The 16804-nt window shown below is 47.4% G+C and overlaps 1 protein-coding gene across 2 annotated transcripts in view; it reads left to right on the top strand.

Annotated features, from left to right (window-relative positions):
* Positions 1 to 16804, top strand: part of Vha44 (V-type proton ATPase subunit Vha44) — a 42510-nt gene that overhangs the window by 10350 nt on the left and 15356 nt on the right. For both annotated transcript variants that reach the window (XM_077693239.1, XM_077693240.1), the window contains exons 5-8: positions 7138 to 7232; positions 11243 to 11334; positions 12323 to 12421; positions 12801 to 12869. In XM_077693239.1, the coding sequence (XP_077549365.1) occupies positions 7138 to 7232; positions 11243 to 11334; positions 12323 to 12421; positions 12801 to 12869 (355 nt within the window). The remainder of the gene's footprint in view (positions 1 to 7137; positions 7233 to 11242; positions 11335 to 12322; positions 12422 to 12800; positions 12870 to 16804) is intronic.

Below are 16804 nucleotides of genomic sequence, written 5' to 3'. Positions count from 1 at the left end.
GACTTTTCCATCACTCCCTTTCAAGATCAGTATGAGTGAGCATGTCACCGTAGAGGAAACACGTCCATTTGACAGCACCCTAGCCACCATGCTGCTGAGCCCAAGGTTGTGGGTTCGATCCCGGCTGCAGTGACCGCTTATAAAATGGAGGCAAGAAGTTGGACGCGCCGATGTGTCCAGATTTAGGTTAGGCATACGTCAAAGGGACAGTGAAGTGAATTTGTAAAGCTCCCGTTCTTGCTCGCACTGCGTACACGTGCTCAAACGAACACACTTTTCATTGTTTATCTGGGCGATAAGGTGGTATTTATTTTATAAAGCCTGAAAGAAGAAAAGAAAACTACCATGCACGGTTTGCGGTGGCTGCACCAACTAACCGCAGTGACGTCAGGTAAAGGTGCTGTGTGATTGGACGATGTCCAAGCTCAGCATTCAAAAAATTTCGGTTTCAGTTCTGTGAAGCAATATGCTTGGCATCTGGCGTTTTCGTTGGATGGGCAGTCTCGATATCTCAGTAATCGACATACCCCGCTTCTGTCATGTTGTCGGCCGTAAAATGCCTCAGATAAGCCTCCCAGGACAGCTTGGAATCGTAGCAATCACTAGCCGAGGCCTACGCAGTGGATGGACGCCCTCCACGTCACCGCACACGCTCAAATGCTGTGCGCTTTTCCCCCATCTTTGGAGCTTGCCTCACTCGTGCCTGTATCGTAAAAAGCGTGTTCGCACCAGGCCAAGGATCTGCCGATTCTGGCCTGCAGCCACTTCCCGGAAGCAATTGGTACCATGGAGTAATATAAAAAGGAGCACCGACTTCACTCTCTCCGACGGGCCCTTAATGTCCCTCACTAACAGAGCACATTGTAGATGGCGCGGCGAACAGGCGCTCTTAATCGGCGTTCCCTGCGCGCCAGAGCCTGCTCAGCCAGGCGGTCGCGACGGCGGGACCCATTCCGCCAGCTTTGTCGTCTGCTTTAGCGACGCTTGTTTGAAGCCTGTTTTGCGCAGCTTCGCATTCGTTGCGCGCTTCTTTCGCACGGGTTGATGTGCATGTTCGACAGCACTTCCTGGGTAACCACTACTTCACAGAGTAAAGTTGTCGCTTGGTAAAGATACCGCAAGGATTGCTTTGCAGGGCGGGAAAACAAAATGTAGAAACCACATACAGACACGTGGCCACTGGCGAAACGCTACCGTTTGCGCACTGCGTGCCACGAATGGGATTACGTCCCGTAAATTGTTGAATACAAATTCGGTCGTGTTCTACATTTACATATCACAAAAGCCGACAGAAGCCAACCAGTTCTGCCAGCCAGGTATTTAAAAGTGTATTTGTAAACTACTTGTAAGTGTATTTGTAGGTGTATTTGTTAAAGCTTTTTGTAAACTATACTCACCGGCTCAAGCTCGGTATGAATGCTAACCAGTCAGCTGACATGCCGAATTGCTTCAGTATCTCTGCTCGTGTCGTGCGTGGGTGCGCCGACCTTCTGTTCTTCTCTTTTTGGAACTGCATATGACAGTGCGCATTGCATTATGCGTAGTACACACCACACTACTGTACGGTGCAGTGCGCTCCTGAGAACTGCATCCAAACAGTCTAAAGCAGCTTGCTGCTTGCTGTAGACCGCATGTAAAACGCGGAGTGCTGCTTGAACAATGATGACTGGCGCGAGGTGTTTCAGAAGGCAACAATACGTTTCAAATCACCTTACCTTAAATCTTTGAATTGCATGAACACCTGCTCTCCTTTCATAAGCTCAGACTAGTTGAGAGTATTTCCGGAACAACCACGGCTGGGCACGCTGGGGGACGCTTCGAGAAATACTTTCATATCACGGCTGTCTCCGCAGCACTTCCCCCCTCCCTCTCCAACATGTAAACACTTGCAACCCCTTAACAGGCTGTCCAACTGTTAATTACGACACGCAGATACGACATGCATGTGGCAGACGTCTGTCGATGCTAACATTAATAAGATACCGAGACGTGTGGATGTAAGTACATGCTTCAAATTTAAGTTTTTTTTTTTTTTTTTTTTTCAACTAACTAATTTTAAAAAACACGCGAGCACTTCTTATGACGGAATATAGCTCGTTATCCGGCTTGGCTCTTTATTCTAGAAAAACTATTTTCACAAACCAGGTCATCAGAGCACGTTGCTCAGCAGTGCATCTGGCGTTATCCGCTGGTGGCATCGGCAGGATTACACGACCGCACAGTGACAGTGAACATCGGGCCCTAGTAACGACACAGGTTAAAACAAAGATAGCGTTAGGAATTCTTTGTCGCCTAGTCACGCTGACAGCACCTTTCCATATTCATTGCAAGGCGGCAGCCGTAAATTTCCTGTGTGGAAATGTGTGCATCATTGGCGCACGCCTATAGATTGTGGATGACCTTCGTTAACGTTGTTTGTGTGCAGACGAAGCATAAATCGTTAAGCATGCAGCAGGATAGCGGGCAAGGTAAAAAAGTGCGATTTTCGCGCTTCATCGCATTCCCATAAGCCGAATAAAGCTAGAGTGCATGTTGTAGGGTGTGATATTGCTCTAGCTCGTTTCTTGTTTGGTTTTTTTTTCAGAAATCGTCGTCGAACGATTGCAACTTAGATTTGCTGGGTTAAATCGATATTTTTCAGCTCACCTTGATTATTTTTGACTAAGCGTTCCTTGATATCATCACATATGTGGCGGTGTGCGATTACCCTACCGCTCGTTGCGGCAGCGCCCCATGATTTAGATTCTGCGCGCATCTCAAGAGTGTGCGCAGTTTGACATGTTAGAAGGCAGATGTCGTGGCAGACGGAAACAAGCTGCTGGTGGAGCGAGCAAAGGGAGAGCAACATGCAAAGGCACGACGACGAAAGGGTTGCGACAGAGGAAGAGAGCAAAGTGAAAGCTGGGCGGCCGGCGGCGCGGCGACATTATCGGCCCGCGCAAATGATTTTTTCTGGGCCACAGGCGGTGCTCCTCTTAATCTTACTCCGTGGTCGGTGCTTATGGCAACAGCACGCCAACGAGAACTCGCTAGCACGTCAGTTTCAGTCTGCCCGCGTTCTGCAAACTCGCTCGTGGAGCACGGCCCAAAAACGGAGACCTCAGTATAGGAAACATTGGCCGAAAACGAAAAAATCAACTTTTTTTTTTTTTTACAAAAAAAAAAGACCATGTAGCCTCAGGGATTCGAACTTGTGACTTGCAAAATAACATACCTAGCGCTCTAGTCCACTCGGCCACGGGCCAGCGCTGCCGGTGCTGGAAATATAAGGTATATAATGTATAATCAGTTTACCCTTTTATTTAGTTTTAGCATTTCAAGCAGCTTAGGTGACTATTTGTTGTATAGTGCTTGTGCAATAAGTGTCCATCAAATATCAGCAATATCTCATGTCTGGCAATTGCATTTCTTAGACGGAAAAGCGTTCGCTGTGGTCGTGCTGCTAGCTGACCGCTGTGCTTGTTCACCCAGCCCAAAAAAAGGTGCTTCCTGCTCCCTAGTTTTACACTGTACGGTAAATATTCCTGTTGATTTTATTTCCTTAGTACCTATATTACCTTCGTCAACTCTTCTCCCGCCTTCAAGTGGCCTTAGATTTTCCTACTAGCGTACTAGTCGGCGAAGCCTCGCGTGTGTGCTTGTGTGGAGCGGGCTGGACTTGGAGCTGGATACAGTGTGCAAACCAACTAACTAAAGAAAGGCACATTCTTCCATTCGCAAACGTGTCGTGGCTTAGTTTCAACTGAGCGAAAGAAGTGCGGCAACCCGTCGGCGGCCGGTGGACTAAACGCTGGGCCGACGGACTCTGTCGAAAGGTCGGCGAGCCATGCAGTAGCGCAGTCAAGCCAAATCATTTTTTCCTGATGTCACACGAAAACGCCACAGGAAATAGGCAAGGATGCAGAGAGGAGGACAGCTTTTTCGATTTGATTTTTCTACTAAATAAATTTGCGTAAACGTACCCAGAGTGGTCAAACATAGCCTAGGGATTCTGGTCTACAATTTGCGCTAGTAATCCCGCAATGTTTACAAATCACTTCAGTGGCCCTTTAAGGGTCTCTGGGTGGTTGAAATCAATCTGGAGCCCTCCGTTGTGGCTTGCCTCGAGGGCTGGGCAGAGATTTCCCGCATTGCGCAACGGGGCTGCCATCTCGTGAATGCCGCACCTTTTCCACCCTCCAATGCTTTACCAAAACAAGAGAGCAAGATGGACGCCACCGGTGTTCTGCGGCGTGTCAACTAGGTGTTCGTGGTGTTACCTTTTCTGTCAAGTTAAAACAATTATTGAAGCACACCTGAAGCTGTTACCTTGATACACAAGGGCTGCCGATCACATTATTGCGTATACTTTTTCTATTGTAGCAGTGGTAACGACACGGTGGTCACGTTCACGATGGCGTGTTTGATTAGGACACGACCTAATTTATTAACTACTGATGAGATCGAGTTATTTACGGTCTTTAAGTGAAATTTTCGTTGTCAACAGCATACACAGGCAGTTACAAATTTTAAATGCAGAGCATTTCTTTAACTCACGATGTCACCCGTTCTAGTTGTCCATCGTCGTCCGCACCCCTCCCCCTACACTATATAAAGAAAAATAATACTTACCGGCGCCTGGTTCCGATCCCACGACCCTGCGGGCGGAACGCAAGGTACATGGTGCTCTACCCACTGCGCCACAAAGCCGACACAGTATGGAGGGCTACGAACGCGCCTTATATCCTTGACTCATTGAAACTACGTCAAGAAGCTGCTGATACAACGCATTCACTACCTGTGGGCGGAACGCGAGGTACATGGTGCTCTTCCCACTGCGCCACAATAATCATACCCACCTGCTAATAAATGATGTCACGTGACCACGTAATTACGTCTCCTCATTTAATTACAATACAACAACCAACAGCAACAAGTGCAACAACATTAACGTAACGCAAACTACTTAACGTCGTGCGCCCCCGGAAATGCTGTGCATTTGATTGTGCCCCTCGCGAGGGGTATGTTTAGTTTCCTGCCGCAGCAAGAACCAGGCGGCCTCCTGCGCAGTTTGTGGCGCATACCCACTTGGGGGATTGGCCAGGATCGTTTCACTTACTACATGCCGGTTACGGCAGGGTTTGACTTTTTCTGACGGCTACATCTTAATGCGTGTCGCAAAGGGTTAAAATACGGGTACCAAGATACATTTAAGTTTGACATAACAAGATATTCCAGAAATACTTTTGCAGGCACCGAGAAAAGTATTCCAAAATACAGATAAAAGATACAGATACTGAAATACTTTTTTTTATTTTGGCAACTTCATGCTCTAAAATACACATTTATACAGTGCTATGTATTTCAAAACCAATACATGCACTAAAGTGAATCACTGATACAAGTGAATTGTTAAGAGAATTACTCAGATTCACTCGCCACACAAGAAAATATGAGTTGTACTTAAGCAAAAGCAGCTTCTCAAACCGGACAACTTCTATTTCATCTGAGCACGAAGTTAGCAAACGAGAAAAGTCTCTCTACCGCTGCAGAAGAGCACAAGTTTGTGTTCGAACAAGCAGACGCTGCCTTCTTGGATGGAAAGTCCTGCAGCATGGCGAAATCCTTCCTCAGGTAATTGAGGTATCGAAACTTCAGCCCAAACATACTTCTGCTTCGACTGTCCTGATGTCGGCAAGGCTTTATCTTCAAAGTGGTAGAAGCCGTGGTTCATTGTAGCTGATAGTACCTCGTCACACGAGTCCTTATGGTGCAGTCCATAAATTTCTGTGGTTCGCAAGAGCAAGCTTGCGAAATCTGAAGCTCTTGCAACTTCGTTTGCGGCCCACCGTGCCAGCTTGCTGCAATTACCTCCTCTTCATTTTCTATCCTTAAAGGGGCCCCGAAAAGCTTTGTGAAGGTGGCAATCAAATGCATTCAGTTGGTAGAACACATAACGGGGGATTTTTGAGCCAAGTGTGAGCCCCGTACGTTGTACGGATAATTTGTGAGCAGTTTTTGAAGATCGATAATTTGTAAACAATTTTCGAAGATCGCCTTTCTCAGCCGATGAGTGCGCCGCCGCAGCGAGCCGACCGCGGCTGACGCAATGGCGAACGCGGCTGACGCAACGGCGAGGCGCCCCCCTGATTCGGCCGATCGTCGGTCGCCGGCAACGTCACTGCCATTGGCTTCCGGTTGCTCTTCCTCCTTCCTGCGCGATCCCGAGGCAAAGGCGGGTCTGCAGCGATTGACGCATGCCTAGGCGCAGGAATGTAGCTAGCGGAGAATGGAAGTCGAGCGTCGCGATGTCACATGGCTATTCCCAGTGTTTCCAGCTGCTTTGAAAGAAGCAGAGAGGGAGGAGGAATCGATCAGCAAATGGGGACAGGTGCACTTAATTGCTTCTGGTGCAGCTAATACTGAATGTAGATCAGTAATTCCAACGGCATTGCATCGCTATATTGGTACTACGCGACAATAAAGGCCTTTTGTAACTTTTACAAAAGGCTTTTCTGGGTCCCTTTAAGAGCCCAAAAAACGACTTCTGCAAGCCCGAATCCCTCGCTTTCCTTTGTGCGACTGCCCGAACCAAGAAGAGCCAGAACACATACTACATGTGCCTTGTGGGGGCAATTATCTACCCAGCATTTCAAGCTAACACTGCCATCCACAGAAGGAAGCCAGGGGATGTGAGAACTTAGAGAGGGCATAGGAAAGCAAGCGGTGTGGCTCCAACCGAATATATAAAAAAAAAAGTGGGCATCTTCTGCGCCCTGAAAATAATTGTAACAAGATGCTCACACCTGCCTGAGCATCGCAATATATTCGATACACTGTGAAAGTGTTTCACTGCTGAGGTACAAGTACATTTTTCAAAGTTATTTCGATACTGAAATACAGATACTCAAAAGTATCCCCAAGATACTATTGCGATACCCTAGTATTGCAACACTGCTCAGCCTGGCTTGCTACTTCGGCGTATTAGGTGTAGCTCCTCCCCCCCCCCCCCCCCCCCCCCCTTTTCCCCCCTTTTTTAAGTGAAGAAGCCTGTTGCCTGCCTGCTGTCCTTGTGGTCTCATGTTGCCCTGGCCTAGAGAATAGGGTTCCAGGCGGTACCGGTAATGGCCCCTTTCTCTTTGGTGCTGCTGTGTGCAGTGGACATGGAGACATACCTGACACGCTTCCAGTGGGACATGGCCAAGTACCCCATCAAGCAGTCCCTCAAGAATATCACGGAAATCATCAGCAAGGTACGACCGCTGCGGCTCTGGCTGTGGCTGGCTTTGTTGCGGGAAGGAAGTCCACCTCCATTGTCTCCGAGGTGCCTAAAGTGGGCCATGAGGAAATACAAAATTCAAGCTTGGTTCATTTTTTTAAAAAGACTGATTTGTCCCTATAACAATGTTGCCAACTTAATCGGGAATTTCCAACAAATAGACCAGGCAGGGTATCACGGCGATCATTGGAACACTTCAAAATTTTTTCCTGAGTGAACCACCGCTCTGTTTGCGCTCAAACTTCACACGAAGGTCGCATTTTGTGGTCTATTTTGTTTGACACTGGGAACAACACCGGTACTCAAGCGTTTATTCTGAAAATAAAAAAGATTTTCGCCTAAGGGAAAATGGTGGCTGATTTGGACATGCGAGCCAGTGCAAGCTGATCTTGGAATGACGACGCCACCTGGGGTATGCTGAGCAAAACGGGCGATAGGAATTCACGGTAGGAAGGAGCCAAATTGTGTAGCAGACGATCAGAAAATCCCCTTCGTCCCTAGCATACGATCATCACAAATACTTGCATAACAGCTGATACCAACCAGAATAAAATATCCTCACGGTTTATCGTTTGAAATAAACGTTCGACTTGTTTCCTCACCTGCTTTCACATTTTCTGATCGTCTGCTACCCCATTTGGCTCCTTCCTGCCGTGGAAGGAGTGTTAATCTGCAATTGGCAGTCGCCGATCTGAGCCACCGCCCGGAAACGTGACTGGAAGGTAGTAGCGGGGCCTCTAGTTCTGTTTTCATCACTTCCGTTAAATGTTAAAACCTTGATAATTTCGTTTTTTGTACTTTCCCATAGTACGTCACTCCTCCACATAACACGTCACTGTGGCGCTAAATTTGGAAGTTTTTCACTGTGTCTTCCTTTTTTGTGTTCTTCTGTTCAGCACATCTCTTGTGGTTGAAATGAAGCTGAGTTACCATAGGCTAGTCCTTTCAAATAGATCAAGGTTCTGTTTTGTCCTCACAGCCCCTGTAAAGAAGCCGTGAAGACGAAATACAACTTTGGTTCATTAAAAAGACTGAATATGTCCCGATAACAACAGTACCAATTTTATCGCAAACTTTGAATACGTAATGGAGATATTAAAGAACACATATTAAAGAAACCACTTTCCGATGTTTTTTCAATGTCTTCACAGAATCTTTTTTGTGCCATTGGCAACCGCTGAACTAACCCATCGTTAAGACGCATGACTGGACAATTGCAGTGGGGCCTCTATAGTTCTGTTTGATTGCATCACTTGAATGCCAACTGAAAGTAAGTTTTAGTGCTGGTTCATCCCTGCCCATTACACATCACGGCAGCATGAAATTTGAAAGTTTTGCAGTGCTTGTGTTTTTTTTTTTTTAGATAGGAAATGTCTGTTGTGGCTGGAAAGGAGCTGAGTGAGAACTGAAACTTAGTTAGTTTTTTTATATATATATATATTAAACAAACTTGTACTTTTTCCTCATGGCCCCTTTAAAAATGAGGCTATGTGGGCTCACGCACTGATTTAAACTAGTTAGCTGAAAAGCGCGCATTTCCTTTCTACAGGGGTGTGTGTCTGAGCAATCCAAAGAGTCCATTTTTTCTCGATTCTAGTCGTGATTTTTTTCTTTCTGATAAAAAAAAAAAGATGTGGCAGAATTTGGCAAAGAATAATAAATCTGAACATGCTTACAGGAGGGTCTCAGTTAGCACCTGGTTAAGTGTTAGTTTTCTCATTTTGTAAACCAAAGTATGACTCATTGAAAAATATTTCAGCACGTCAGTTTTGTGGTGTTCACGTATTAACTTTGCTACTTGTTTTGTTAGAAATACGTCCGCATTTAAAGCTAAAACAACTGGTTGGAACAGGGACATAGTAGCATTCTAGCTAACACATTGAACAGTTCACATAACTCGTTGATTGGAAGTAGATAGTTGATATTTGGACTTGATTTTATGACCCTGCAGTTGTTTTGGAACACACACTGCCTCTTGGAAGTGTACCATCAACCGGCCTCTTAAAAAACTGCTGCCCCATTTGTCAGGGCTTATACTGTTGATGTCACAGTCACTTCTTTGTGCAAAGTGATTTATGTTGCGTAATTGAAAGCCAGGGATCTGTATGCATGAGCATTCCACCAGTGGATTTGAATAAATAGTGGGTGCTTGCATTGCAATGTGAAGGAATTCTTAACACATGCTCTTTTTTTGCTAAACACTTTTTTTTAATTGAGTTAAGGGCAGTTGATTGATAGGAATCTTTACCATTGCCTCCCTGTGAGTTTCTTGACTGTTAAAACTGATTAGCCGGAGGCCCAGTGTACTGACCAGTGTATCGAAACTGGGAGTTTGCAATTTCTTCCTTTTGCATTCTGCTTTAAAAAAAAAAAGTGTGTGCTATGAACCGTCTTGCAACCGCAAAGCATCCTAGAGCCCCTACAAGGCTATCTTGCGGTCGGAGACATTTCACATTCTTTCCAAAACATTTCCACAGCCAAGTTTCTGTCATGGGTAAAGTCGCATTTAACGATATTGAAGCAAGCCGCGGTGTAGTTTAGCAATACACAACATTGCAATCCCTCTGGTGCTGTCATAAAGGAGTACCTTATGTTGCGACCACAATTCTTTTGTTTTTAATGGGAAAGCAATAATAATGGTCCATTGAGCGAAAAAGCCAGTGTCTGGGTTCTGTAGCAGCAAAACGGACCCTAAACCACCCATTGACTGCAACACACAGCACACACCCATGGAGGGGCACTGGCTTTACTGGGTTTACTCGGATTTTCCTGACCTTATGCTGTGTGCTGTGCTTCGAGGTCTAACAGTGTCAACAGGTATCTGCAGCTTGACGTACGAGTTTGACATTGCTTTCTGCGTTGTTGGAGCTGCCTGAAAACCTGAACCATCCACGTGGTTCTCAGACGGAACCTTGGCAGTGGTGAAACATTACAGCAGTTCACCATAGACGCCCCACAGGAAAACAAGAAATCATCCACCCCTCTGTCCGACGACAATGATGGTTGAACGCGAAGCTTTCTCGCGAGGGATTCCTTGGTTAATGGGAGGCTGATTGATTGTGGGGTTTTACGCGCCGACACAACGCAGGCGATGAGGCGCGCCATAGTGGAGGGCTCCGGATTGATCTTGACCACCCGGGGATCTTTAACGGGCGCCGAAATCTCGTACATTGGGGCGTTTTGCTTTTCGCCTCCATCAGAAAAGCGGCCGCAGCGGCCGGGAATAGAACCCGCGACCTCGTGCTCAGCAGCGCAACGCCTTAGCCACTGAGCCAACGCGGGGGGTGGTTAATGGGAGGCTTGGCGCAGATAAGACGAGGATGGCGGCTGACGAGACTGGCACTTTTTGTGGAATTCCTTGGTCTGAGTTTGGACTTTGTCTGAGTTTGGACTTTGAGTCGCAGTTGGTTGGACTTTGACTCACCTGCAGTTTGTACTGCTGATTACAGTGGCTTTGACTTTGACTGTCCTCCATTTGATATCGCAAAAAAAAAAGGAAAGAAAGCTCCGCATTTAACCATCGTCGTCGTTAGATGGGGGCGGCATGATTTTTCTGTCTAGTATTGCATGTCCGTGCGCCCCTCCCTAAATTCAAGCTGCTTCGACAGTGCTGGAAGGGTGCAATCGGACAGACGTGGTCCACTTCATAACGCAAGGAACCCAGATTCGATTCCGACCATGTAAAGAATTTTTTTGTTTCACTTCGCCCACAATCATTATCATCATCAGAGAAAGTGGGCTTTCTTTTCCATGCGACATACGCCATCAGGAAACACAGAAAGCTTCGCTTTAAAGCATAACTCACACCGCAAAACTTGGGAGGGGGGGGGGGACTTTCGGTGGCGTTCAGATAGACAATAATGCTTTCACACTCGCAATTTATGGGAAAGGCTTGAGTGCCCTCACATTCCTTTTCTGACTTTTAGTGGCCTGGTGAGTTGAGCTTGCGGAATTGATTCTTGTCTCTCCCCTATTTCCACGCAGCAAATGGGCCAGATTGACGCGGACCTGAAGAGCAAGTCGTCGGCATATAACAACCTCAAGACGCAACTGCAGTCCATCGAGCGCAAGTCCACGTGAGTCTCGGAGCAGTCCAGTCATGTGCCAAGGAAGCCCACGTGGACTTATAAGTCAATCCGGAGCCCTGCACTGAAATAGCCCAAATGTAGCTTCCATGTGCAAAGAAAGTCCCCTGCTTTACTTTAAGTTTTTCAAAAAGTCAAGTAGCGCTGCAAGCTGATTGGGTTGTGACATTGCAGTCAGCACCAAATTTTGTCACCTTCGAAATTTTGGAAGTGAATTTTGATTCCCCAATGTGTGTATTTGAACTATATTTTGGGCTCAAAATCCACCATGTAAATTGATTTCACAGAGGTTTTTAGGCGAAAGAAGGCAAACATTATAACAAATGATTCTGTAACATGTTTAACAAAATTAACGTAATTTATGCTGTATTTGAAATGCATTGAGCGCAGGTGTGTTTCACTACCCGAGTGAGTCCCATCTTTCGTGTTAATGCTATCAGGGTGCAGGCTTTATCGATCCGTCTAACCATCTGTATTTCCATTGGTACCAGTCCCTCCCCCCCATTCTAGTGCAATGATGCATAGATGGCACCACTAGTCCGTATGCTTGAGAATTCCTGATAGGAGAGGACCAGATTTTTACCACAGACCTTGTAGCCTAACTGGAAAAAAAGTTCATTTTCAAATCGCTCCAATCTGAGCCAAGCCAATCCTAGCAGACGAGTGTCTGTCCCCGCCCCCCCCCCCCCCCCCCTTCCCCTTTCCGCAGACCTTCTAGCCCAATGGGAAAGAAGTGCGTGTGGCTTTCATTAATCAGAAGGATACACAGGAAGAGCTTTATGTAGCCATAAAAATCTGAGCCAATCCAATGCGAGCCGATGAGTGTTTCTCCGCCACTCCCACACGCCTCTAGCCCTATGGGAAAAAACTGCCTGTGACTTTCAATTAACCGGGAGGATGCGCAGGGAGTGCTTTATAGAGCCATGCTAATCCAGGCCAAGCCAATCCGAGCCGACGGGTGTGTCTGGTGGTGTTTCAGGGGCAGCCTGCTGGTGCGGAGCTTGGCCGACCTGGTGCGCAAGGAGCACTTTGTGCTCAACTCGGAATACCTCACCACCCTGCTGGTCGTCGTGCCCAAGTGAGTGCCGTGTTGGGGCCTGCGGGATTCCTCGGCCGAGTGCCCCGAGCGACGACATTCCGCTTCCGCTGTATGCACTCCATACTCCTGAATTTGTAGAGTAGAGTGCATGCCTAGCTGCTACAAAAAATGGAGATTTAAGGCGTACCGAACGGATTGTCATCTTTTGAGAGTTGGCGGCATGTTGGGAAGCTGTCTCTGTAGGCCGTGTCATCTCCAGTGGACCATCCGAGTTTACCTGTTTTTTTCCCCCCCTCCTTTTTCCTTTTCGGTGCTGTAAGCGCGTATCAACCAGCCCAGTTGTCAGTCAGAATAATTTCCGCCTTTACTTGGCTTGTGTCGGCTCGCAGTGCTCAGTTATCCTCTCCCTCTTGCGCAGGATGCTGTTCAAGGACTGGAACACGACGTACGAGCGCCTGGCCAACATGGTGGTGCCCAACTCGTCCCAGTGAGTGACAGTCTCCTTTGCACTGTGCCATAGGAGGTTGTGGTTGCACTTGACTGCTGTCTGGGCTGCTGCTTTGCTCACGTTGGGGTTATGGCGTACGTTGCATCAAAAACGCACTGCAGGTAAGCCAACTTCCTCTGACAATGATGATGATCATGGATGAAGTGAAAAAAAACTTGAAACACTTCCGATGATTAGAATCGTACCTGGGTCCCTTACGTTATTAAGCCGACATCTATCTGACAGCGCCAGTCTGGCATGGTGGAAGCAGTTTGGATTTGGAGAGGGATGCACAGACGTGCAAGATAAGGCAGAAAAAATTATGCACTCCTCTGTCTAACAGCGGCGACAGTTGAATGCGCAGCCGTCCTTGTGCAAAATCAAATGGCGAAGGATCAAAATCAAAGTCGCTGTGATCAAAAGTTAAAACTTCATCCGAGTCGAAGTCAAAGCTGAGAGAGTCAAAGTCCAAATTCAGACGACAACTAAAAAGTCCCCCACGAGAAATCTTCACTTTGCGGTACTGGGGTCCTAGCACCCAGCCACAGTGCCTGAGAACGACACAGAGTCCCCGGAAAACCACACCTTTACTGGAAGTCCCGTGTGTCAATGTCCGATACCCAGCAGGTCCCGCTGCACATGCACAGTCCCGCGCTGTCCACGGTGTCCTATATCGCCACCTCCTTGTCTTCACCTAGCACACAGTGGTAAGCAAATCCATGTTGTGGGATTCACCATTGCCACCGTTGTCCGATTACCACTCCCCCCCCCCCCCCCCCCCCCCCCCCCCCCCCCCCCCCTCCCATCTGAAAAAAAAAAAAAAGTTGAGACACAGTCTCCGAGTTCGCCGAGTATGAACGGAGAGTAGCTGCACAGTATACACTCTGGAACCTCAGGATGATGCCGTAGTCCGTGGAAGCTTGAGGATGGCCTCCACGAGAGTAGCCACACAATCGGGCCAGCACAGGTACCGCTAGAGAAGCCTCTGGATTGCTGGCATTGCTGGGGGAGCCCATTAACAGGTGAGGATGTGTTCAACAGCTTCGAAGCTCCAACCTGGCCAGAAGGAAGCAGCGCCGGAGTGAAGCTGAGCGCACCACCAAACAGTCCGGCTGAATGCCCAGAGCATGCACGCCAAGGTAGTACCAGAGTCCTTCAATGCCTTTCTGGTCATGAAACTTCGCCGTCACGCTATGGGAGAGCTTCGTACGCTGTTGCGCTGCGGCGCTGGTGTTGATCGGAGGGCAGCCGGGGGCGTGGTCAGAGCGCGTTTGGCAGGGAACGGACCACGGAGTAAGATAAGACAGATGCTCGCCGCCTTATCAGCAGTGCGCTTTCGCTTTACATGTCGTGGGCCGCTCAAATGGACTTGTCATTTTGTGAGTGGCGAAAGAATTTGGTGTGAACGAGCATGCTGCTACTGCGTTCCTGCCTGCCGGTCTGGCTACAGAGCAGCGGCGGCCGCCCGATGCCCTCCGATCTGCGGTGGCGCCCCTCGCGGTAGCCTTTGTCCCCGTACGAAACTTGGCCGGGAGTTTCATGACCAGAGAAGCATTGAAGGACTCTGGTAGTACAGTGGAGAGAAGAGAACAGCGATGGCCCGGAGTCGCCGGGAATGGGGTCCCAAGGCCAGGAAGTCACGAACCTAGGATGTCACCGGGTGAGGCACGACACGCACGTCAATGTTTCAGCGGTGAGAATCCCCCTAATTGTGCGGCGGTGAATGCGGGTGCAGCCGGAGCAAAGGCCAAAATGGGCACTGGATGCAAAAGAAGATAAAATTAGCACCCGAAAACAAACATGACACTAGCTGGGGGAAAAAAAAGAAAGGAACGCGTCACCTGGGACTGATCAACATCCAAATTCAGAGACAAGAAAAGGTGGACAGAGAACAAAAGAACCCTACAAAGTATACAGCAGAACTGAACATGCCCTAGAAAGTTAATATTCCGTGTGTGCAGGTGGCATTGCGAAAAAAAGAGTGGTCTCAGCCAAAAAACAGAGCAGTCGTAGTGGTACTGTTAAGGCTGCTATGTTTACCAGGCCTGCATGTTCACCTGTACTACGGTTTCATAAAACAAATGTTATGGAAGACAGCTTCTCACTCACGGTAACTCATTTAGGGGCTAGCGATACGGCAAACTTGCGTCGCACATGTGCCGGAGCTCGCTAACTGCGGACTGAACTTCTCGCCGACGAAGACTTTACTGGGTGAGGACGTGATTATTTCGTGTTACGGTTGGTATAGCATACGTAAGATAGCTGTCATCACAAAGCTGTTATCTGCTGTTATCTGTTATAGCTGTTATAGCTATAGCTGTTATAGCTATAGCTGTTATAGCTGTTATCTGAGTGAATGATACCGTTCAAGAATTTCAGCGGATCGCTATCGCGTCGCGTAGAAAGTGAGGCAAAGTTTAAAGTTGTAAGGGAGGATGTAGGTGAAAAATTACGGTCATAGCGGCGACAAATGAAGCAGAATGTGCTTCTTTTTTTTACGGATTCAATTTGTTTGATTTCTCCTTTTTTTATACGGACACCAAACGATTGAGGCGTAATCAAGAACCGGATGAATTAGTGTTTTGTACATTAGTAATTTAGTTTCCTGTGGGGATGTAGTGTATTAGCCTGTCTTCTCTCCTATTCTAAGTTTCATTATGGCGTGAGCAGGCTTGTCTTCCAAGCCTTGCTTCATCCTTCCTGCCCAGCTGTTTTTTGCTTCTTTTAATATTCTGGGCAGAAAAGCTAAAAGCTTTCTTTGTTGTTGTTCCAACCGTATAAAAACGTTCCTTTTTTCTTGCTCTCGTAGGGCCAAAGCATCTTGGTCTCATTTAAATTCCTTCCTGTTTATTATTTTTCTTCTTTTTCTGTTTTTTTCCCCCTAGTTTTGTTTGGAAATTTTGTGCTAGTAATGCACTACGACACTCTGTAAGAGATGTACACCCTTTGTTGAGAATTGCCTTATCCAGTAAAAAAGTTGTACCGGATACAAATGAGGTTAAATTATTGCGAAGATAATTATGTGCTAATTAGGATGTTCAGGTGTTTGCAAAACATTTTCGTATGATATCCTTCAAAACATCGCACCACCCAAAGCGGCAGCTGGCAGCCAGCATGTGGATAGCAACACTCCCTTGGCTGCTTTGGTCGCATCTGACCTGCCACGGCCAACTTGGGTGCGCTGCTGAGACGAGACGAAGCGACGAGGGTGGAGAAACATGCTCTCGATCTGTGGCCTGAAACTTAGCCGACACGCCCACAAAACTTATCTTGCACAAGTTGTGAGGGTGGTGGCAGTGAAAGGGTTAGGGAGCAGGAGGGGAAAAGTGTTTCATGCTTTCAAGAGTTATCCGAGGTAGGGATGTCATCCCAGGGTGAGTTACAAGTAAAACTATATTACCGTATTTTCCGGTGTATAAGTTGCAGTTTTTTTCTGAAATTTTCGTTGGTGCGTTTTATCTACCGGTGCGACTTATGTATGAAATTAATTTGGTACGCGGCGGCTGCACGTGGTCGGCGCTTGAAAAGGTGCTTGTGCGCTGCGTGATGTCAGCGCACGTTAAGAGACGCAGCTCTATGGTCTAATGAATGAATTATCTGTTAGCAATTGGAGGAAGAAGACTCCGATGGTTTTGCCTAAACGCCACCAGTAAGTACATGCCATCTGTGTGCATCAATAAACCATTTTTGAGAAGTTACGTCTGGACTTCGGATGGTATATGCACATGTCTAGCACTGCTTACCGGGGGATGCATTCAGAGGCGGCAGCCGCCCCAACCATGTACTTTTGCTGAACTTTCCAACGAACTGATCCTTTACGGGTTTACCTGATTAACAAGTGCATTTTGTACACTCTTATACACTGGTGCAACTTGTGTACGTTTTTTTTTGGGGGGGGGGGGGGGGGAACTGCCGTTTTGAGGGGGGGGGCTTGA

This window comes from Haemaphysalis longicornis, unplaced genomic scaffold, assembly GCF_048455015.1.
Source record: "Haemaphysalis longicornis isolate Haplotype H1 unplaced genomic scaffold, Haemaphysalis longicornis Haplotype H1 scaffold_12, whole genome shotgun sequence".
In the NCBI taxonomy this organism is placed as follows: domain Eukaryota; kingdom Metazoa; phylum Arthropoda; class Arachnida; order Ixodida; family Ixodidae; genus Haemaphysalis; species Haemaphysalis longicornis.
This window is presented reverse-complemented; position numbering and strand designations above follow the sequence as displayed.